The 22,565-nt window shown below is 60.8% G+C and overlaps 2 protein-coding genes across 7 annotated transcripts in view; one reads left to right on the forward strand and one right to left on the reverse strand.

The window, feature by feature from the left end:
* TP53BP2 (tumor protein p53 binding protein 2) overlaps positions 1-2,442 on the forward strand; it is a 54,148-nt gene extending 51,706 nt beyond the window's left edge. For all 6 annotated transcript variants that reach the window (XM_027611752.2, XM_027611754.2, XM_027611755.2 and 3 more), the window contains one exon: positions 1,665-2,442. In XM_027611752.2, coding sequence (XP_027467553.2) covers positions 1,665-1,706 — 42 coding nt within the window. In that variant the 3' untranslated portion in view covers positions 1,707-2,442. The remainder of the gene's footprint in view (positions 1-1,664) is intronic.
* A 3,115-nt stretch (positions 2,443-5,557) lies between these two features.
* Positions 5,558-22,565, reverse strand: part of CAPN2 (calpain 2) — a 40,528-nt gene continuing 23,520 nt past the window's right edge. The window contains exons 4-21 of the mRNA XM_027611687.2: positions 21,860-21,993; positions 20,830-20,998; positions 19,548-19,631; positions 18,804-18,889; positions 18,284-18,358; positions 17,674-17,834; positions 16,437-16,606; positions 15,719-15,730; positions 14,585-14,796; positions 13,728-13,764; positions 12,924-12,989; positions 12,027-12,084; positions 10,734-10,798; positions 10,122-10,190; positions 9,526-9,604; positions 7,954-8,070; positions 7,667-7,725; positions 5,558-6,394 (exon numbers count right to left, since the gene is read on the reverse strand). Coding sequence (XP_027467488.1) covers positions 6,371-6,394; positions 7,667-7,725; positions 7,954-8,070; positions 9,526-9,604; positions 10,122-10,190; positions 10,734-10,798; positions 12,027-12,084; positions 12,924-12,989; positions 13,728-13,764; positions 14,585-14,796; positions 15,719-15,730; positions 16,437-16,606; positions 17,674-17,834; positions 18,284-18,358; positions 18,804-18,889; positions 19,548-19,631; positions 20,830-20,998; positions 21,860-21,993 — 1,677 coding nt within the window. The 3' untranslated portion in view covers positions 5,558-6,370. The remainder of the gene's footprint in view (positions 6,395-7,666; positions 7,726-7,953; positions 8,071-9,525; positions 9,605-10,121; positions 10,191-10,733; positions 10,799-12,026; positions 12,085-12,923; positions 12,990-13,727; positions 13,765-14,584; positions 14,797-15,718; positions 15,731-16,436; positions 16,607-17,673; positions 17,835-18,283; positions 18,359-18,803; positions 18,890-19,547; positions 19,632-20,829; positions 20,999-21,859; positions 21,994-22,565) is intronic.

The following is a 22,565-nucleotide window of genomic DNA, read 5'->3' on the forward strand; positions in this document are numbered from 1 at the left end:
GCTCGGCACGGGGCTCGCAGGAGCGTTTGCAGGGAGGAGGCGAGGAGGGTGGGCCGAGGGCAGGGAGTGGGAGTGACGTCCTGTGTGTGCAGGGCCTGAGAGGAGAGTCTAAACCAGAAGAGCCGGGGGAGGGAGCGGTGGTCAGCACCGTGGCTCCCACCTCCGCCCCTGCGCGCTCACTGCTGGGCAACAGGGGTGTGGCTGGCGGGCACGGGGAACACTGCCTCCCGAGACCGCTGGGGTGTCTGCCGGTCGGCTCCCGTTGGACCCATGGTCCGTGCGGCTGGAGCTGCTCTGGGGTCGAGGCCGCCAACCCGTTTCGGTGTGCGAATGCGCGGTGGCGGGACCGCGGCGCTTTCCATGGTATGTCCGGGGTGTGGGGACCTGGCGTCTCCTCCTGACCCTCCGTGTCCGTTCTTGTGTCTTGCGCATCTGGATTGCTGCCCCCCAGTCGCACGGGTCCTTGTTAGTCAACCTTTGGGGCTTAGCATCCGCTGGTGTGGTCTTAATGAAAATTACCAAGAATGGGTGAAAGTCAAAGAGCACTGAGCCACGGAGTCCCTGAAGCTTCCCAGCGCCCCAAACACCAGCAGCTCGCATTCGTTCTAGTTTCTTACTTGGGGAAACCTCTTCCAAGTGCCTGCTGATTGGTCTTTCATTTTACTTTTCTAAAAAGGAGGTCCTGTGACTCATGAACCGAGAAGCCTCACTTGTCCTGGATATGGAGGCACTTGGCCTCAGTGCAGGGCCCTCAGGAGGCTCTGACATCAGCAGACCAGACCCAAGATTTTCATGTTGATCCGGATTTAAATATAGCCTTTTGGAAATCTCTTTGGGGTAGAAGTGGCCTCTAAGTAACTTATTTGGGTTTCCTTGGAGGTTCAAAAAATGGAAATCACATAAATGTTGAGTTTTTAATCAGAGGCTCAGATGGGAGTCTGGAAGATTGTATTGACTACTGATCTTTTCTCAAGAAAACAATCTTTTGTATAATGTTGATCCACCAGTTAGTTTTTCAGTTTTGGCTGGACGTCTGAGTCTCCCTTCTTACAGTGAGCCTTGGTCCTTTTGTCTACGAAGCAGGGGGAGGACGAGGAGGCTCTGTGTAGTTTGCCGGTTGAACTGCTGGTTTGACTCACTCGTGGCTTCCAAACTGCAGATCTTCCGACCTTCACAGGCTCCTCTCCACCTCTTGTTATGGAAAACACAAAACCACAAAAGTCCACAAACAAAAAACTCCACTTACCCTCCCTTAAATCAGTACCTTTTAGTCTGTGGCATTTTGTGGCTTACAGTCTCAGGTCCCATGAGAGTGGTCGTTGGCTGTTGTGAGTGAAGTTGAAAGACCCCAGTGTCTCCTGTGCCCCACGCACGCGGTGCTGCAGACCACCTCCAGCCGTCACAGGCTGAGCCCACGGCCAGGGCTGAGCGCCGTCACGCCTTCTTACATCCATTCGCCACGGTGTTGTGCCCGGTGGGGACCCCTGTGACCTTCGCTCAGGAGTTGCTGAATGTGAATCTTTGTGCCCTCGGGCAGCTCTGGGCGCCTCATGTGGCAGAGAGTCCTTTCCTTAGTTTCTCTCCTGTGACACCAGCCCCCCACCCGTTACACTCCTGCGTGTCTGTCTCTACAGCGTGTAAATCGTTTCTCCGTTCTCTTGCAGCTCTACCCAAGAATTAAACCAAGGCAAAGGAGCTTGGCCTGAAACTTTACAGAATTTTAGTGTCTGAATAATTAATCTTTGTTATCACTGAGAAGAAATAATGTGCTTGTTTTTGGCAAAAATTTCACAAGACTGACTTTAATGACAACGTAACTTGAGAGCAATGCAGAATGTCCTCTGGAAGAAAATGAAGGATTGGAGAATTTGCTATCCGTGGGGGACGTTCAGCGTGATGGACTGGAGCTTAGAAGTAAGCTGATCACACTGTTGGGGAGCGGTGTTTACGGAGCACTCGGGAAGATGAAAAGTGACTGTCCTGGTTTTCTCCAGAAATAGGGCCATTCGTTGGGCTCCTGGGAAGTTGGCTTCATGTCCTGCCTAGTTGGTGTTTGTCCGCACCTCCCCTGCCCCAGCCAGAAAGGACCAATGCCACCGCGGCGGCACCTCTGCCTGGCCCCCCTCAGGTCCCAGGGGACCCAGGGGGCTCGGGTGCCCTGCGCACGAATGTTTTTGGTGAAGAACTAACTGTTGGTTGTCAGCAATCCCTTTATGATAGGAGCTCTTCAGAATTACACATATGTTTGAGATACTGGAACCAAGCTGTAGCACAGCTAATTAGATTTAGAACCTTGTTTTTAGAATGAATTTAAATCTATATTTATTGTCTTTTGTATCTTGGAAATTGGAGACTTGCTATATAGACTTACCCATGATATTTGTCAAGATCATAGCTGACTTTAAAAACAATTGTAATAAAATTAAACTTTTTGACTCTAAAGCTTTTTCCTAGTTTTAGTTTTTTGTGTCATTAAAAGCCTTGTTTAAAGTTCATAAGCCGTTGGGCAGCTTACCCTGCGGGAAAATAGTATTTCTTTACCAGCCATGTGATGACATGGAAGAAATGTTTTCTTGCTTACAGAAAGCTCGGTTTCGTAATTGGTGAGTTTTGTGGTGGCCCTCAGTGGAGAACCAGGGGGACGGAGGGTCTCACCGTCCCTCAGCCTCTGTGAGACCGTCTCATCCTCACCTACACTGTCCACACTCACTCGTGGGATGAAAACGTACACAGACAGGGTCTCTGCGTTGGCTTTTAATATGTTACCAAGTTTGTGAATGGCTTTGGAACCCACTCTGTTTAATGGAACTATTTTCCGTTAATAGAAGCCACAAATGAAGAACGAGCGCTCACTTCTTATTATATGTTTTCATGAGCACCTAAATTACAGCAAGAATGAATGAAAGACAGAACATCCCAGGCTCAACTGACTAATGGAGAAATAGGGACAACTGAGCTAGTAGTCGGAAGATGTGTGTGGTGGACAGAATTCTGAGGATGCCCCCATCTTCCTGCCTCTGGGGTGACAATGTTTGGAGGTGGGGCCTCTGGGGGCTGAGGAGGCACATGTGATGTCAGGTAGAGCCCCCGCCCCTTCGTGCCCTTGGAGGAGGAAGAGGCCACGGCCCTCCCCTCTGCCACGTGCGGACATTGCAAGAAGGTGGCCATCTGCACTCTGGGTAGGGTCCTTGCCAGATGGCATGTCGGCTGCACCCTGATCTCGGACCCATAGCCTCCAAAGCTGAGAGGTAGGTGTGTGTTGTGTGAGCCCCGAGGCCGTGGGGTTTTGTTCTGGGGCAGAGCAGACTAGGAGTCCTGGTTACCCGGCCAGACACTGATCTAGGTGCTTCTGTGAGGGACTTTTCCTATCAGCTGACCTGGGGACAGGGAGGTCACTCTGGGTTGCCAGGTGGGTGCAGGAGAGGTGTGAGGGGCTCAGCCCGCCACTGCCCGCCCGAGGAGGAAGGGGTCCCATGCCAGGGAAGATGGAAAGCCCCTGCCAACAGCTGGGAACCCCACCTCGGGTCTCTGCTAGGACTGGCCAGTCCCATGGGACTGTGAGGTGATGGGTGTTTGGTTTTTTTTTTTTTTTTAAGATTTTGTTTTTAAGTAATCTCTATTCCCAGTGTGGGGCTTAAACTCACGACCCTGAGATGAAGAGTCGCACGCTCCTTTCATTGAGCCAGCCAGGCCCTGGAGGATGGGTGTTTAAGCCGCTAAGCAATAGGCATCAAGTACGACGGGGCCTCTGGGCCTGATCTGGCTCTTACCCAGCGGCCGTGCGACCTTGCCCGGGACACGCAGTTCAGCGTCATCTCTGCACACCTCGGCGTGGAGGGGCCCATGCCAGGTACTGTACGTGGAGGAGCTGCGAAATCGTAAAGAATCGCTCAGATGTACGGGAAGGGACGACGTGAAAATTAGGAGAACATGATCACCTGCTTTGCCCTAAACTGAGAACATTTGCTTGTATTCTTCCTCTTCGTTTTTTCCTTGTTTATCATCAGAGCATCCTTGCATCAGAGGTTCTCGTAGAAATATCTGCACGTACAGGGAAGGGTCGCGGAGCGGGGCTGCAGAGCGGGGCTGGGGTGCTACCGGGACCAGCGGCAGCGTGTCCAGTCAGTATTGCGGCCACGGGTTGAGAGCGCACAGCTTCAGTGCTGTGGCGTTGTGAGTGTGAGGTTGCTCAGGAGCGTGATTTCTGCTGGCTGACCGTGCACGTCAGGGACCCAGGTCTGACCCAGGCGTCCCCAGTTCCCAGAGTGACGCCCATGAGGCATCTTCATGGTGGCATTTCTAGATTTTTGAAGAAGGGGGAGTAGGGCAGCTGGAGGGTGGGTCCTGCTGCAGAGGGGCTTCTGGTGGGGATGGAGGGGGGCACATGGAGGATGGGCAGAGGGCAGAGGTCACCGTGTCAAAGGCACAAAAAATTGGGAACATGCTGCTGGTTCTCCTTCATAGGTCTGGACACTGGGAGGTAGGCAGGGGCCAGAGGAAGTAGCAGGGCCCAGGTGGCTGTGGGAGGGGAAGGGGGGGAGAGTGAGGGAGAGGGGAGGGAGGAGGAGGGCAAGGGTGAGGGGGGAAGAGGGGTAAGGGAGGGGGAGAGGAGGGAGAGGGGCTGCTGGGAGGAGGGCGTGTTCCATGTTGGGGAAGGAGGGGCCTGCTCTCAGGGTGCTGGGATGCTGCGTGCAGGGAGACGTGCAGAGAGCCTGTGTGCCCAGCACAGAGACTTGGGGGCCTTGGGCTGGAGCCACTTCCCGTGGGGTCCGAGGGTGGGGGGGCGGGGTCCGGAGGCAGTGGGGGGGGGGGGGTAGGGCGCTGACGCACTGGCTGACTTCTCCCTGTGAAGTAGGCGCTGGCGAGGGCTGCACTGTGGGGAGAACCCCAGGAACTTGCTAATTCTCCCTCCGTCCTTCTGTGCTGAGGGAAGCGTAGACCTTCCCTGTTTGTCTCCATTATTTCCTCGGCTGGGACTGGACTGGTGCCAGGTGAGCGGGTGAGCCAGGTCTGCATAGCAGGTGCAGAGGGGCAGAGCCTGCCGCGCAGACACAGGTTTGCCGGGGCCTCTCCACTCCCAGTGCACCTGATCTTGAAGCCCCCACCTCGAGGCCCGAGCCCCTGCTGCTGAGTGGATGACACTCCCCACCCCTCCCACCCTCCCCTCGGCCTGCAGGTAGGGCCCCATCACCTCCCAGCCAAGCCTGGGAGATGCACCTGCCTGTCCCCCCCCATCCTGCTCCTCTCCGTGTTGTAGGGCTCTCCCAGGGGTCACCGCCTGCAGGCCCGGGACTTCTGTGCCTGTCCTGCCGGCCCCCATCTGGTCCCCACGCCCGCAGGCCTGCCTGGGCCTCCTCGGGGAGACCAGAAGCAGATTAGGGTGGCACCTACTCCGTGGCCACTTAGGAACTTCTGAATTGGATTAAGAAGTATCATTGTGCAGGAAAGGGGAGCTAAGCAGCCTTTTCCTGTCAAGAGGGGAATTCAGAGGTAGCAGGCTGTGGCCAGTGTGTGCACGAACCGCCGCCGGACCCTCCAGAAGGACAGCACCGCGCAGGACTGGGTGACTCTTTATTAACAGCACATTCGGAAGAAGATAAGGCAACTAGGCGGTATTTTCATAATGCTGCTAGCGTTTTCCCAGGGTGGAGCCAGAGGACCAGCTCCCATGCTCTGTCCCTCCTGACTCCACGCACAAGCAGGGCAGGGGTGACGTCCAGGCAGCAGACAGCGGGTTCTGTCCTTGACCGTGATCGGACCCGGGCCCCTGCGTTGGTGCTCGCTTCAGGTGGCTCCCTTCAGCAGCTGGGATGCTCCCCGTCTGAGAGCAGGCTGCTCAGGGTTTGGGCTAAGACACGCGGGTAACCGGTCAAGTCACGTGACGGAGGGGTGTCTTCTCGGTCCCTCCGCAATGCATCCTGTTTTCCCTTTTACTCTGGGGACACGGACTGCTGTTGGGCCAACGTCACAGCTGCATTTTTAAATCTGAAGTTGCTTTAACTATTCCCAGCAGGGACCTTGTGTCCTTGGAGAAGGACTTCATGTGTGGTCAGCTGTTAAAATACCTCCCTGCGTCGTTTCCCTGGTTGAATATTGCTACAAACAGGAAAGTGTGTAAAAGTAGACTGAGTAACAGATTTCAGGGTTTCTTTGAGCTTACCAAGGATTGAGTGACTTGCTGGCGTTTAATATCATGATATGCAAATCTTTTACTTTGAAATCTGAAAGTTCTATCTCAAAAAGCATCTTTATTTTCAGCTATAATCATCTGTTTAAGTAAATGTTCCCATGATTGCAAGGTCCAGATAAAAAGTTTCTCTGTGGAGGCCTAGTGCTCAGCTGCTTGTCTTCAGTGGGATCCGTTATGACTTCAGAGGACCGAAAAGCAGAGCCACTGTGAGGAAGAAAAGAGCCGTCAGCCCAGAGACCAGGTACAAAATGAAAGGCTATTTAAGTGCCCGTAGTGCCTCCTGAAAGACCCGACTGCAGCCAGCAAAGCTGGGCGAGGATGAGGGCCTCAGTGCACAGGCTCACAGCTTCTCTGTGCCACGGGCCAGGGGGCCACGACCCGGACCTCGGGCCACACGACGTCAGGCGCATGTGCGTCTGGGCTGCAACTCGCCCCGGAACCAGAGGCTTTCGCCCTTGGTCTCTGTTGGAGTGAAGTGGGAATTCTGGGTCAGTTTGTGATTGAGTTGGGCTGGGACGGGCCTGGACCCCCAGCTTCTGCCAAGCTCCCCACGGCACCACGGCTCATCCTAGCAAACTAGAGCCTCCACTGTGGACTGCGATCTCAGGGCGGGCTGTTTCCCAGAGACGTATGTACGGTTGGACAAGCGACTCAGTGTTATCTGTAACCGGCTCACAGATTTCCAGTTGGCTGAAGCCCTTTATAGCGCATCATAGCAGGCTTCCTCCAGAGTTCAAAGTGCAAGGAAAGGAGTGGCCAGGCCCTGACACCCGTCCCGCTTGCCTCTTCACTCCTCGCTGGTCTGTGGTCATTCCCGTGAGGCATCGGCCCCCTGCCCAGCCCTTGGGCTGCCCCAAGCTCCGTTCCCCTCAGAGCAGGACATGTACGGCCTGGGAGTACAGGGCACCCTTCCTCCTGGGGGTGAGAGAATGTCCTGGCATCGAGATGACCAGAGAACACCTCACACTTTGCTCTTCAGGGAACCAGTGTCCCCCCTCCATTTGGCTCGAGGATCATCTCCCAGGTGGGCATTGCAGGGGCTCCAGCCGCATACCTCAAGCGTAGTTACTATCGGGAGTGTTTTTAAGGGGAAGGAAGTCATTTACTCTGAAAGAACGACAGAGCTTCCCAAACCGCTTGGACTTCCTCCAAAGGGTTTTGTTGTATCAGCCCTGCCTCCCATGCGTGCGAATCAGCAGTTCCTTTTCCTACAAGGGATCCTCCAGCCCCTCCCTCCACTGCCTCCTCGAGGCAAAGCTGCTGGGAGGAGGGACTTGAAGGTCAATGGGGGGCTGGGAAGGGGCTGCCGGGGACAGTGCGTGGTGGGACCTTACAGCCACTTCCGGGCCCGAGTGCCACAGCCCCGAGGGTCTGTAAGGTGGAGCTTTAAGCAAGCAGCAGCTAATAAGCCGCAGGTCCCTGTCCCCCGGGGCCAGTGCTCCTTCCCAAGGGAGGCCATGTAAGCCGCGGACTTACAGAGATGAGGTCCAGCTGTATGGTCCCGGTGTTCTCGGGGTCCAGCTGCTTAAAAACCCCTGCGGAGGAAGAAGGGCCGACCCCGTGAGCGAGGGCAGCAGAGCACGCACTGTCCTCCTCCCCGTTCATCCCAAGCTGTTATTCCCGCCCTCCGTCCCTGCGCCGGAGAAGGATCTTCACAGTCAACTGCAGACACGTCCTGGTTCAGGCGACCTCACCCGAGGCGTAGGGCGGCTGCCTTCACCCCGACAGGACTGAAATGGGTCTTTCCCCAAAGGGCCACTTACTGAACAGTGTTTCCAGTCGAACCAGACAGCGGACGAAATTGTCGAAGTCGATGATGAGCTCATCGTCCGCAAAGCGAGCAACGATGACCTGGTGGAGCTGACAGGGCAGCTTGAAGCCTGCGGTGGGACGGACAAGCACACGGCTTGGGTGTGAGCGTCAGACAGTACCCCCGTACCTGCTCCCGTGCCCCCGCACCTGCTCCCGTGCCCCCACACCTGTACCTGCTCCCGTGCCCCCGCACCTGCTCCCGTACCCCCGCACCTGCACCTGCTCCCGTGCCTGCACTTGCACCTGCTCCCATGCCCCCGCACCTGCACCTGCTCCCGTGCCTGCACCCGCACCTGCTCCCGTGCCTGCACCTGCACCTGCTCCCGTGCCCCCGCACCTGCACCTGCTCCCGTGCCCCTGCACCTGCACCTGCTCCTGCTCCTGTGCCCCTGCACCTGCATCTGCATCTGCTCCCGTGCCCCCGCACCTGCACCTGCTCCCGTGCCCCCGCACCTGCACCTGCTCCCGTGCCCCCGCACCTGCTCCCGTGCCCGCACCTGCTCCCGTGCCCCTGCACCTGATCCCGTGCCCGCACCTGCACCTGGTCCCGTGCCCCCGCACCTGCTCCCGTGCCCCCGTACCTGCACCTGCTCCCGTGCTCACACCTCCTCCTGTGCCCCCGCACCTGCTCCCGTGCCCCTGCACCTGCTCCCGTGCCCGCACCTGCACCTGCTCCCGTGCCACAGACGGACACATGGAGGTGGCCCTTCAAATCATGACAACTGCATTTGTCCCTTGGCGCTCTCCAAGGGACTGTCATGCTTTGTAAAGCCAATGCCTCCTACCCTCGCTCCTGATTCCAGTCTGCTCACCTGGCCCTGCCTGTCTCCTCACTGGCTGACACAAGGCTGTCCGGCCCCACTGCTTTGCCCTGTCGCTCAAGCTTCCTCTCCTGTCTCTCACTCTGAATCACCTTGGAGACCAGACTCTGCTGGATGCATGTGGCAGAAACTGTTCATTGTAAACTAGCATTATTTCCCGCCATTTTCACAGCAGCAGAATTTCTAATAGGCCACAGCTGGCTGAAAGTGACACCACGTTTCCCGCCTCCCTTGCAGCCCGTAGAGGGCCCGTGACTAAGCCCTGCCAATGGGACATGTGCCCTGAAAGGCAAGGAGCCTGTGTTTCTCCGCTATCCACCTGTGGCCAGAACGTCGTGGCAGCAAGCCAGCGTGGCCAGTGTGGTCCCGCGGGAAAAGGGGCACCGCCCCTGACACTTAGACTGTTTGGGAGAGAAAGATGATTATTTGGGGTCTCTGTGGCAGGATTACATCCCAACCAGTAGAGTGGAGAACCCCATGTTGTGTGCAAGGGGGGCGCCCAGTGTGCTGAGAACCGGCTCTGCCCGCCCGACCTGCCAGGCTCTCAGCAGGAAACTTGGACCCAAGAGAGCACGGTGGGCGTTTTACTTTACCCGTTAGCTTTTAAAAGGGGGATGGAAAGGATGTGTTTGTGCTGAGCCCGCACTGCTCCATTTAACGGGAAATAAGCGCTCACATGTTCTACACGTAAAAAGTCCTTACCGGCTTCCTCTAATGCTTTACGCATCTCATAGGAGTTCATGGTGCCCGACTGGTCCACGTCAATTTCCCGGTAAATTTTCTGGAACAAGCAAAACAGTTACAAGGACCGTAAGGCAAAGCCAGCAGGTGATGAGTTAGCGCCAAACGGAGTGGTCGCGAAGCCTCCCAGCTCTGCCTCTCGCCTGGCCTTGGAACATCACCCACGTTTCTGCCTTAAATAGCTAACGGTCCGCCTCTCTCCGCGAGCTGGCTTGTACACGTGCCTGCCAGTCCACTAGCCAGACACCGTGGGCCCGTGTTGTGATGTCACTTTTGTGCCCAAGCTGTCAAAGTCTAAAGGACAAAGGGTACACAGCCTCTTGAGGACACTTTCAGGGCAGCTGGAAGGTGACCTGCTTCTGGCCACTAGCGGGAGATGGCGGGGAGCAGACCACGTTCCTTGCACAGGCTCATCTTTGCTGTTCGCACTGCCCATCCTGCCTCTGGGGGTCAAGTCCCCACCCCTGGGGAGGTCCTTCTGTCCCCAGGGAGGTGTGTCCTCACACCCACGTCCCCAACAGCCCCATGTGCCGCGCCTTCCGCCCCCGGGCGCCCACCTGGTACTTCTGGATCTTCGTCCAGAGAACGTAGAACTCCTTCAGCCCCAGCTTCCCGCTACCGTCTGACTGCCTGCCGTTAAGGACCACCACTGCAGTGCGTCCATGTGGGCACCCTGTCACCGGATGGCGGCGCCCAGCACATATTTACAGGGAGCACCAGCTGAGGCACCTTGCACTGCACCTGGGCCAGAGCCGCATCTACGGGCTGGCGGAGGGGCTGGCAGGGGCCCCAAGCCTGTGGGGAAGGAGACGTCGGTGACGCGCAGAGGCTCCTTGCTGATTCTGGGAGTATTTCTAGGGCCTCGTGTGGGGACAGGAGGTGCTGTGAGCCCCCAGGACTGAACTTCCAGCAGCTCAGACCAACCCCTGCCCCCAGTGCAACAAGGCAGGTGGGTGGGTGGCCGGGGAAGGAGATGCCCTGACCAGAGAAAAACAGATTCACAGGACGGTCGGGGGATGTTTTCCACGGCCCCTAAGGAAACCAGCCGGAGCTGCTTGGGCCCAGCCGGGCAGGGGTCCCGCACCGGCCTGTGCAGGGTGCTTGGGGTTCTGAGCAGAACAGGCGGGGGCCCAAACGCCCCGTCTGTGCTCTGCAGCACCGAAGGATACGTCTAGCATGTCCACCATGATTTTGCAGGTCTCGATGCTGAAGCCGTCTGACTTGATGTCCTGGCCTAGAAGACAAAGTAAAAGCGATGGAAAAATTCCTGGGGCTCTGCTGACCCGAGGACCTCCCCCCAGCCCAGGACAGAAACACATGTCTGTGCTTCCAGGACTGGGGTCACTTTACCTACTTCCCGTGTCACGGGGGCTCTCAGGGTCAGAGGGACAGAGCGGAGCATGTATTTGCCACGTCAGCCTGTGTCCCCGCGGACCCAGAAGCCCCAGGACCTGCCTGCACTCCAGTAGGAGAAGCGGCTACAGGGGTGGCTGGTGGGCGGCAGGAGACCCTGGTCCCAAGCAGGGATCTGGTTCCCCACAGAGCACAAGAGACCCATCCTTTGTCACGTCCTTGCAAACACTGTGACATAGCCTGTCTCAGGGCTGCCCTTGTGGGCACCGAGCTCCTCGGGCCCAGGCGGAGGCCGGGGTCAGCCGGTGGCTGGGGAGGCTGAGTCCCCCGGCGCCTGGCTCTTCCCCGCCTGCCCAGCCTCCATCTGTGCGGGAACAAGGAGTCTTTGACGGCCACACGCCTGAACAGCTCTGTTGACTGCACTCGTGCCTGGCAGCCTCCAGGCCAAACACCACCTCTTGTCCTCGCCCGGCCTGCCTGCGAGGAACCCGTTACGTGCAGACCCTGGGCCGGGCACGCTGCGCACGCGCTCTGGGGTGGACGACCCCGCCAGCCCAGGCGCTTCTAGAGAATTTGCTTCTGTGTCGGGGGTTATTAGGCCGGCTTCTAGGTCTCAGGCTCCACTCCAGCTTTGCTAGTTCTTCCAGGAGGCCTGGCAGCCGCCTCCATGGCCCCGGAGTCACTGGCCTGGCTCATGGCTCGAGCAACACGTCAGAAGAGGCTCCCTGGCCCACATGCCGGGAGACACTTCATGAACTGTTCCTGTGGTTTGAGCCTAAGATGGGCTGTCTGTCCTTCCACCCTGGCGGCGACCCCACTAAATACAGCTGGGGTTCAGGGCTGGCTCTGCCCTCCTTACCTGCCGCTCCTAGGAGGCCGCCCCACGGTGCCCTCACGGAAGTTAGGTAGCGATCTACCCATGTTACAGGCGAGGAAAGAGCCCGAGGGGCCACGCCCACCAGTGGTGGCGGCTCGGGGGCGACCTCTGACCTCTGCCTGGACACCTTTGTTCTGTTTCTGCCCGGTGCGGGGTGGTGGGCACAGGTGCTGAGGTGGGAGGGGGTGGCGGAAGGGCACGGGGACCAGGGCCCCACCAGGAGGGCACTTACGCTTGGCCAACACTCTCCTCAGGATGGTCTGCAGCTCAAAGGCGGAAATCTCCGCGTCCTGTGGACAGGAAGCAGAGTGTGGTTACCTGGGGGCCGCGGGACTGTGGAGGCCCGCCCCGGGTCAGGTGCAGGAGGCTAAGCCCCCAGACCTGCCCATGAGCGGCACGTGCACACCGGCTCGAGGCCGACCTCAGGCGCCAGTTCCGAGCCCGACAATATCAGGGATAAGTCTCCGCTCCACGCCCGCGTGTGGCCCCATGCGACTTCATCCCCTTTGAGACTCGGATCTGGCTTCCTGTAAGGCTGTCAGGACTGGCTCCTCCGAAAACCACCCAGCGCTCTCTCCATGGCCCGGGCTCCTGGGGTGGTCCAGGTGCCCCTGGGCACACACACGAACTGCGTAATGGGGCGCAAGCCCCGAGACCGGCCGCGGTCCCGTGTATGACCCGACGAGCAACCAGCGCGGAAGGGAGTCTCTGTCCCTCAGAGACGGACGGCACTCTGGCGGGGAGGCCCAGGCGAGCTGGCTTCCCACGCATGATGGAGGAAATGGCTGGCAGCAGCCCGAGGCCCACACGGCTTGGGGACGCAACACGGCCCTCGGTTGCTTGCATTCTCGAGACTCGAAACCCTTCTGTCCCCCCGGGATAGCTTTGTGAAAATCAAGGATGAGGTCTGAGCCCCACGTCCCAGCTGGCGTGGAAGAGACGAGCCAGGACCCTAGAGCAGGGAGGGGCATGGGTGGAGCCGACTGTAAGCCGGCAGCCCCCCATGGGAGCAGGAGCCCGAGTCCATCCGCAATTCCTCCCTGCTTCTGCGGTTTCCTCTGCCCCTCCGATTGGAGTCTCGTCGAGGATGGGGCTGTCCCTCCCTCGCAGCGACCGCGCGGACACCCACCTCGCCTGCTAGCTGGGCAAACAGCCTCCTGAATCCATCCTCGATGTCGTCCTCACTGACGTCTATCTGGAAGGGGAGGTGGGCGTGGGAGCCGGTCAGAGCCAGGAGGGGGCCTCCCCGCCTGCCCCGCCCCCCGCGGCCCCCAGGGCCAAGGCATGGGCCTGACACAAAGGACAGTGAAGAATGAAAAATGTTTTCTAGAGAAAACACGAGAGGGATGGAAACTGTGTGGGAGGGGTTAGTGAGCTCCTCACGGGGTCTTCTCTGACCCGCGACCAGAATGGCCCTCTCTGGTCTACGCTTCTGGCTTCAGAACCAGAGCCTAGCTGGAATGTTCTAGAAGGCCTGCGACAGCGGCCCTCTGGGACTGTTCGGTCTCTCCCTGGGACTCAGGACAGGCACAGTGCGGCGACCGAGGAGCCGAGAGTTAATCAGGTCGAGGAGAGCCTCCCTGGACTCTAGATTTCTTGTGGGGGGGCCTCGTTGGAGACCCCGAGCCCTCCAGAGTCACCACTATTTCAACAGCACCTCTTGGAGCCCTCGGGGCCTCAGGAACCTTGTCGCCCAGCATTTTCATTTTACGAATTAGGAAACAGGCCCAGGAAGGGAAGTCATGGGAACCCCGAGTCCCGGGCAGCAGGGGTGAGGGCCGCATGGTGGCCAGCGCGTGCGCGGGAGGCAGAGCCTCATCTGGAGCTGTGGGCATGAGGTCCTGGGGCCTCCTAAACCCTGGAGATCCTGTGTTGTCGCTCTGGGCCCTGGGTCATCCAGGGCAGAGCGGGGGGATCCGGGGACTGCACGTACCTCGTCAAGGTTGGCCTCGATCTCGTCATCGACGACCCTGGAGACAGAAGGAAATCATGTCACCGAGGCCGCGCTGGGTTATCCGCGCCCAGTGCCGCTTGCAGGGCCAGTCCTTCTCCACAGTGTGGGGACTTCAGCTTCGGAGGGTCTTTCTTGGGCCCTGGGATCCCACACCAGGCCGCTGAGGGTCCAGTCTGCTGCACCCGCGTCTCGCCAAAGCCAGCAGGCCCACGGCTGGACTGAGCTGGCCGGTCGGGCACATGGTCCTGGGTCTTTGACGGGAGCACGCAGCAGTGGCCGTGTCCCCTGCTTCCCATCCGCTCAAATCCCCCGTGGTCTTTCAGTAAATCCTCTCTTGGCTAAGCTGCCCGAGGGACTATGTCTCCTGCAATCAAGCGCCCCACCGAATAGACTCGGTCAAGACGGAGGCCAAAGCGCGAGAGTCCGCTGCGACGTGAGGCTGTCCTGATGGTGGCATCAGCTGGAAAGGGCCCAGTGGGGTCTGGCCCATCACTGGCCCAGTGAGGCCAGTCACTCACACCCTGGCGCTCGCGGGCACTGGGCAGGAGAGGGGGATGCCTGCGCGGCCCAGGCTCTGCCCCTGATGGGACCGGAAAGGCCGGGTTCCCAGTCCGTGTTGTTGCGATGAACCGGATGACCCGATGTTGCAGACACACAACTGTGCTCGAACCGCAGACCCCGAGTAACAACACTCCAGTCCTTCACGACCCCACCTCCCCTGCTAATCCTGGAAGCTGGCAGGTGTCGCAGACGAGACACGCTCAGAGGACGCGGTGATCCAAGGGTCAGGGAGACGCCCGCGGGGACAGGGAGGGCGGGGCAGGCAGGCCACCTACTGGTAGTCGGCTTTCTTCTCTGAGAAGACGCGCACGCAGAAGTCCCCGTCCTTGTTGGGCTCAAAGGTGGACGGCACCAGGATGTACTCTCCCGGGGGCAGCTTGAAGCGGTTGAGCACCTCGCGCAGGTTGATGAAGGTGTCAGACCGCTCCCTTGCTCGGTGCGTCAGGAAGAAGTTCCTGCTGAGGTGGATGTTGGTCTGTCCGTACATCTGATGGACAAACAGAAACAGGGGCGAGTCGAGGGCAGAGTGTCTGGGTTGCTCCAGATCAGGAGAATGAAGGGCCCAGGGGACTCAGAGGTGCGTGCACCAGGGGGCCCCACGTGCGCCCCGCTCTGCAGAGCCACCCCATCTGCCCACGGAGACCCTCGGCGTTCCTCACGGTGACTTGGGGCGTGCGTGGTGCCCGACACACAGACGGAGGTGAGGATGGCCCGACCGGGGACGGCAGCCCAGCTCAGCTGTGGTCAGTGTGACCACGGCAGAACCAGGACCCGCAAGCGGCATCTGGGAAAGCCCAGCGTGCCACGGATGGTACTGCCTGACCACGTGGAGCGTACTGCCGGGGGCCAGAGTGCCCCGTGTGCCCCCCAGCACAGCTGCGGCCCTGACGGACCCATTAACGGCAGCTGTGGGCCTACTGTGTGCTCTTATGCCCTTCACCTCGTCCCTACGGTCCCGCGAGGCGGATGGTTGGCCAGTTTTACTGAAGAAAAAACCGAGGTCCAGAGAGGACCCGTAGCTTGTCTTAGGTCACACAGCCTGCAAAGGGCAGAGTTGGGAACTGGGTCCAGGCCTCCCTCTGCTCCCACGCCGTCTCACAGTCCGGGCGGTTCCTCGTTGCCCTCAGGTTTGTTTTAGGAGATCTGCTGGACTCTGTGAAGAGCCTCCTGGGTCCTGGGACCTCACATCATCCGCCCAGAACTAAACTGTGCACAGGCCCCGCGGGGACTGCCGGGACACCCGGCCCTGAGCTCCGACCAGCAGGGCCTGGGACCTGAGCCATCTCACCAGGGCCCAGAGGGCACGGGCCTCATCCTTTGCAGCCACCAGCCCCTGCCCAGGCCTCACATGGCCCCCGGTCTAAGCCTTGTGCCTGTCGGGGACCCTGCGCCAACGTCTGCAGACGTACCTCCTCTGGAACCTGCAGGGAGAGAGGAGAACGCGCGTCGCTCAGCCTGTGGGGCTGCTGCAGAAAGGCCCCACCGCGGTCGCTGGTCAGGAGCTTTGTTTTCAGCGTGGGCACTGAACGTGGGGTCCACCCATCAGACCCCAGCCGAGTGGCTCTGGTCGGTGCTGCAGGGACGAGTGGGGAGGGTGCAGGGGTCCAGTCCCAGACGGGCAGGGGCAGCCGCCCTCTGCCTGGGGCCGAGCTGGGCTTTCTTGAATGTGGCTTGAAATGAAAGGACGTGAGTGTGCGGAGTCCGTGCTCCCTGTCCTGAGCTGCTCCCAGGCCCCCACGCTGGGCTGGGCTCCTACAAGCCGGACACTGGGGCAGTTCCTGCCCTCATGGTATTCCCAGATGGGGCCCAGGAAGCTCTGTTCTCGATTAAGTCTCCTCTGTTCCAAGGAGAGTGGTGCCAGGCCTGGGGGGGGATCTCAGGAGACGCAGGAGGCCCCTACAAAGAGCGGACTATCTGGGAAGCTGTGGGGGCCCAGGCAACGGCTCGGCACCTGCGGGGACCTCACGACTTCTCCCAAGACTGGCCGGGCCCGGCTGCCGGCTCTCATGAAAGCTTCACTTCTCCGTGGCCAAGCTCCCTGTCTGGGGTCCCTCCTCCCGTCCTGCCTCCGGGGCTGAGACGCACGAAGGAGGGAAGGAGGCAGTCCCTCCGCTGTGCCGCCCGCACCTCATAGATGCCAAAGCCGATGGTGTGCATGTCCTCGCCCATCTTCCTTTGCCTTCGCCGGTGCTTCTGGATGAGACCCACCAGGAAGGTGCAGCCGCTCTCCCCGTTCTCCTGGTCCTCGTCTTCCTCCTCCAGCTTGATCAGGTACTGAGGGTTCATCCAGAAAGTGTCTGTGGCCAGAGAGGGGCCGGCCCCCGTCACTCCGGAGCGGGAGGCCTGTGGGAGCCCTGCCCCAGGCCGCCGGTGTGCAGGGGCGGGGAACCCCATGCCCTCCCCACTTCCCAAACCCATTTACAGGAAGGACCTGAGATTCATTCACGTTTAAGGGTAAGCGTGCGGACTGCCTCCCTCTCTAATGGGATGAAACTCTGTTGGGGAAAGAAAGGCACCATCCAGTGCAGGGCGTGGCCGGCTCCAGCTCTGTGCAGCCCTGGCTGCCTGTTCTTGTCGATAAAGTTTAGGAACACAGCCGTATCCATTCATTTAACTGCCTTCGGGCTCCAGCCGTAGAGCCAGGAGCGTGACAGAAACTGACGGCTCACGAAGCCCCAGATATTTGCCATCTGGCCCTTGAGAGAGTTTGCCGACCCCTGATCTAGCGGGTTGGGGAGAGATTCTCGTCTGGGGCAGAGCGGCTTCCCGGCACCTCTGGAACCGCCACTTGGTGGCCACACACTTGAGATGAAGGATTAGAAGCTCCGGGGCTGGAGGGACCTGTCCTCTCGCCCGACGACCTGCTCTGTGGCATAGGATGCCGCTGGGCTGGGACCCTGAGGTCCCTCATCCGCAGCAGAGGATCCACGTGACCCAGACTTGCCACCACAGAGTCCTTCCAGACCAGCTCCCTGGCAGACTGTCTGCGCTCAAGTCCCCGTGAGCTTGCGGCCCCGGGCAGCTCACTCAATCTACCTCTGCAGGCCAGAGCCTGAAACAGCTGATGCATCTTTGTGTCGTGGAGGCTGAAGGACTGACCTCTAGAAACCCCTCGGGACAGTCCCTCGGGCCCAACGTGCGGGATCACGCGGACTCCATTTCTGAGACGCGAGGGGAGGGGCCCCGGACCACAAGGCAGAAGGGTCGCAGGATTGCGGAGGGAGGGGCCTGGAGTGTGGGCAGCGGTTAGGGCCCGTGGGTGAGGTCCCTGCGGGGCCCAGCTGCCTGGGCTGCCCGTGGTCAGAGTGGCCGTGGACAGAGTGGCCACGGGTGTGAGCTGGGACCGGGTGCGGCGGGGCCTTACTCGGGTAGTTCCGGCAGCCTCCCGCGGTGGAGCCCCGTCTCCAGTTCCCGTCCATCTTGGTGAGTTTCCACTTCTTGTAGGATTCGCTGGTGAGGGTGTCGGGGGTCAGGTTGCAAATCTCTAGGCGGGAGTAGTGCCTCAGGAAGTCGCTGAAAGACATCCTGGCAAGAGGCGGGGACATGGGCACCCAGGTTACAAGACGACCCCCGGACACAACTTGAGCTTCCGCCAAGGCCAGACGGGGAGCTGTGGAGGCCGGGCGGAGCCGCGAGCCGGGCGGCGTGGACGCAGGTGGGAGCAGCCACGCAGCCGCGGCCCGGCCCTGCTCTCCTTAGAGTGCTGGGATGCCCCTAGCTGCTGCATGGGAGAACGGCCCTCCTCTCCTGTGGGATCTGAACGGGCTTCTCTGTGAAGCTGCTCAGCTTCGAGACCCCGCTGTTGAGAGGGGCCAATGGGGAAGGTGCACGAACAGTTTCATTCAGGCTCTTCCAGTGGATTTAGGAGAACAGAAGCAGCTCCCACGCCCCAGTGCCCCTGGCAGGGTCATGTGGCTCAGCTCCCGGTGGAGCCCCTGGGCAGACCCCTCTCCCTGCGGCCCTGACAGCCTTACCAGAACTCCCCGTCCTCCTGCCGTTGGGTCAGCCGCTCCCTCGCCGCGGGGTCCACAGTGCTCCAGTTGGGGCAGCTGGAGACCAGGGCACAGGAGGGGTGTTAGAAGAAGCCGGCGCCCCGGAGGGCCCAGACTGCCCTGGGGGGAGCGGCACTCGTAGCCGTGGGGAGGGTGGGGAGGGCAGAAAGAGCGCGGCCCGTCGGAGGGAGAAGGGGTAGCGTGGGCGGCCCACCCCGGCAGCTTTCGTAAGGGGAACCGAGAGCCCCCCGAGTGGCTGAGCTGGAGGCACCCGACCTGGCCGCGCCCCCCTCCCCGCCGCCCCAGGAAGGCCAGGTCAGCAGGGGACCGCGCTGAAGACAGCGTGCGCCGCGAGCTGATGGAAGGGGCCCGACTGGCTAGAGGGGCACCTGCCACAAGTGCCCCCAGGGTGGAGACCTTTCCCCCCCCAGCACGGCCGCCAGCCTCGGGCCCTCCTCCCTCCTGGCCCCCCAGAACCTCCTGGGGAGGGCACCCCACTCACCCGTCACTCCACTTCCCGGTCCACTCCACCTCTCCCCAGGGGTTGCGGATGCGGATCAGCTTCTGCAGGCTTCCCCCACTCTCCACCTGAAGATGGGGAATGGGGAGCAGAGGGGGAGATGCGGGGTTCGAGCCAGGCCCAAAGCCCCTTCTCCATGAGCCAGGAGGGGTCGGGTCCGTGTTACACGGGTGGGGGGGGGGTCACAAAAGGGAGAAGGGCTGGACCCCAGGCCCCTCACGGCTGCCGAGCGCGGAGCTCCCAGGGTCCGGCCCTCAGGGGACGCTGTGAGCCCGAGGTGCCCGCGCACGGTGCCCCTGAGCCTCCTGACTAGCGAAGGCCGTGCTGCTCTCTCGGAGCTTGGGGAAGCCTTGCCCTCTGCCGCAGGAAGTGCGCAGACAAGACGCGGATGCCCTGCCCGCATCTCGAGTCCTGGGTGGCGGTGCTATGGAGGACATGTGGCACTGGAAAGGTGTAACTGCGGACGCCGCATTGGCTGCTGTCGCGGGATTGCTGTGCATTGTCCTCAGCGGGAGAACAGCACTGGCACCATGTGACACTGCGTCCTCCATCCGGGGCACGTGTTTAGGAGCGGAGTGTGGGCTCTGAGACTCGGCGCGGAGACCCAGAACAGTCTGGGAAACCGCATTTGGATGTCGCCACAACCCGTTTTCGAGTTTCTCACTGGTCCCTTAGAGCGGGGCGATCGCGAGCCAAATGCAGGGAGAGGCCGGAAGCTGGCCTTACCTCCTCGGCCCCGGTGACGGAGTACGCGTGCCCCTTCACCAGCTTCTGGAACGTGACGGCCTCGGAGTCTGCCAGGCTGGTGATCTGCAAACACGGGAGGAGTCGGGCCGCTGGACGCAGCCTCGCTCCACCTCGCTCTGCCCCCTCCCATCCACCGGGGCCCCCGCGGCGGCTCTCAGATGGCAGGGACAGCCCAACCAGCAGACGGGCATTCACGACCCTCCGCAGGACCCTGGGGCAGGGCTGGTGGCCCCAGGCTTGGCACAGACCCTGGGGTGGCATCGGGTGGCCCGAGAGCCCGTGGTCCAGCCCGGCCCCGCTGCGGGGTCCCCTGAGGATGGTTCTGTGTGCGGCCACCTGCAGGATTTGCTCCTGCTCTATCAGAACTTCCTCGGGGGTCCCCCCGTCCCCCCAACCGCAGGGAGGAAGGGAGGCTGGTAGGTCTGTCTTAGTCAATGGGAAGAAGGGCTGAGGGCAGGGTCTGCAGAATGAGCCAGAATCCCTGCCTGGAGTCTGGTAGAAAGAAGACTGCAGGCCGAGCCCGACACACAATCCCAGTGTAGTTTCAGCCTCCCCAGAAACGGGCTTGGCCCGCATGTCTCTACCCCCAGAGACGGGGGTCGCCCTCAGGATAAGACCCTCCCCCAGGGAACACAGGGGCCTCCTGGGAGCAGACTTCCCTTCAGCAGCTGACTTCCCGCCCCACCCTCCCCTTGCTGGATGGGGTGCCCCCCGCTTCACGAATCACCTAGTAAAGCCAATTACATCTTCACGTTTACTAGGTTGAATTGTGTTTTTCAGCACGTCGGACAGAGACTACAGCCCCAAGAGTTGGGGCTTCTCTCTCTGTCCCCAGGGGGAATGCGTCCCGGATGGCACAGGGCTCGGGAGTGGGCTCAGCCTGGAGGAGGCCCGGGGACAGGATGGGGTGCGCACTTCTCTGCTTCCGGGGAGGCCTGCAGGCACCGTAAGGAAACAGCCCCTCCAAAGCCTCCCACAGGCCCGCGGACGTGGCAGCCGAGAAGGGGAAGGCTACCGGGCTCCAGGCCACGCGGACCCTGCCCCCGGGGGCAGGTGTCTGCAAGGGGTATCTCCCCCAGGACCAGCCGCGGGCAGGGGACTCGCGGAACCTGTGGTCGGGGCTGGTGATGCACAGGAGGTGCCCTTGCCCCACGAGCTGTCCCCCACACTGCCTGGCTATTGCCGGCCACCCCTCGGTTCCAGGTGACGCCCAGCGTGGTGGATGGGAAAGGGCTCGTGCCCGCTAGAGCACACGACTCACATCGATGGAGCAGCCGAGGAGGGAGCCTTTCTGCAGAGCCTTCTGGATGATCCGGAACAGGTTGGGAGGGGCCTTCCTGAGCTCGTACCACTCGGCGATGCCCCCTGTGAAGTCCTCGAAGCCCTCGGTGGTGGCGCCCCCCGAGAGTGCTTCATAACAGCCGTTGACCCTGAGGGGGGACAGATGCTGCTGCCGCTTCTCGAAGTGCCCCCGACCCGACCCCGACCCCATGCCTCCTTGGCTGGGGGCCCCAGGGACCCTCTGCGCAGATTCCCTGGGGCCTGAGCTCCGACAAATCTCCTACAGCCTGACAGGGGGAAGGCCCCGGGCGGTCATCTGGCCCGACCTCCTGTACTGTTTCTGCATCCTGACAGCAAAGGGCTGCGCGGCCCACCGGCTGTTTGGCATTTACAGCTTAGAAAAGACAGCAGCTCGCTAATGAAAGTGGTTCTACGCGCAGTATGTCCCGTGGCTTCTAGCTGAGCAACAGGGCACGTAATGGAGACGTGGCTCCCGGACCCCAGACTCTCACAGCCTGGCCCTCTTCCCTGGCTGTGGCTGCGAGGGATGGAAATCTCTGGATGCTGGAGAGCCCGGGTGGCCCTGGCGGGAGGGGGGGGCTGCGGGGAGAGGGGGGTGGGGGGGCTGCCACGGAGCTTGCGGAGGATGGGCAGCTGGGGTGGGAAACCACTGCTAATCGCACACCACACACTCTGTAGAAGTTACTGAGCTTTTCATCCCTCTGCAGGAAAAACTCTGTTGCCTTTAGCTGACAAAAACATCCCCGACCTGCCAAGGAGGTGGAGGTCGTTCTCCAAGGTCAGCTGTCTGCGCCACAGCTGTTCCTGCACATGCGGCTAACGTGGCCAACGTGGCGAGCACGGTCACTGACCAGGGTACAGTGTGGCCAGGCACCCCCCCATGCATGCACTCCTTGCATTCGGACCCCACTTCTGGCCAGAGTCATCCTTGACCCCCACCTGCCTCTTCCAGAACCCGGGCTGCCCGAGGGGAGGCTGCGGTCACTCACTTGGCGTAGGCCTTCTCCAGCAGTGCGCTCCAGAACTCACTGCCCTCCGCGGAGTGCACGAACAGTAGCTCCCCATCCTTGGTGGGCAGCCTGTCGTCCACGACCACGTCCACCCACTCGCCGTACTGCCAGAACTGCAGGGCAGGGGACACGGGGCAGGCTGGGGGAGGAGCCGGCGGCCGCACGGGGACCCCTGGCCTCCGTGGGCCCATCCTGGGAGGAGATGCTCCCACCCCTCCTCCGGCTGGCCGGTCCTCACTGAGAAGCTGAGGGCAGAGGCACCTGTCCTTCCCTCCAAGCGCACACCCATGTCTCAAGCACTCTGCCCCGAGTCTCTCTCTCTCTCTCAAGGATACTACTTCTTATTTACTGGCGTGAAAGGTGAGCAGTACCTCACCATTTGTCTCAGACCCCCCGCAAAGTAGGCTTTCTAAACTTGGGAATGACCTCCTGGGTGCCTGTACCGCCTCCCTCCTTGACTGTCCCGAGAGGCTCCCTGCTGCTATCCTGGCAGGGTCCCCCATCAGGCGCAGGCCAGGGAGCTGCCTGCAGCCTCTCCGAGGCCTCGGCAGAACAGCACGGTCCTAAGAGTCTGCAAACCCCAGGGTCTGATACACTTGGCCAAGACAGGGGACCTGTTCTAGCCTCTGGGACTTGTTCCTAGCTCCTAAGACCTGTTCTTACCCAGCCCCCAGGAACTCTTCTA

This window comes from Zalophus californianus, chromosome 10, assembly GCF_009762305.2.
Source record: "Zalophus californianus isolate mZalCal1 chromosome 10, mZalCal1.pri.v2, whole genome shotgun sequence".
Classification (NCBI taxonomy): domain Eukaryota; kingdom Metazoa; phylum Chordata; class Mammalia; order Carnivora; family Otariidae; genus Zalophus; species Zalophus californianus.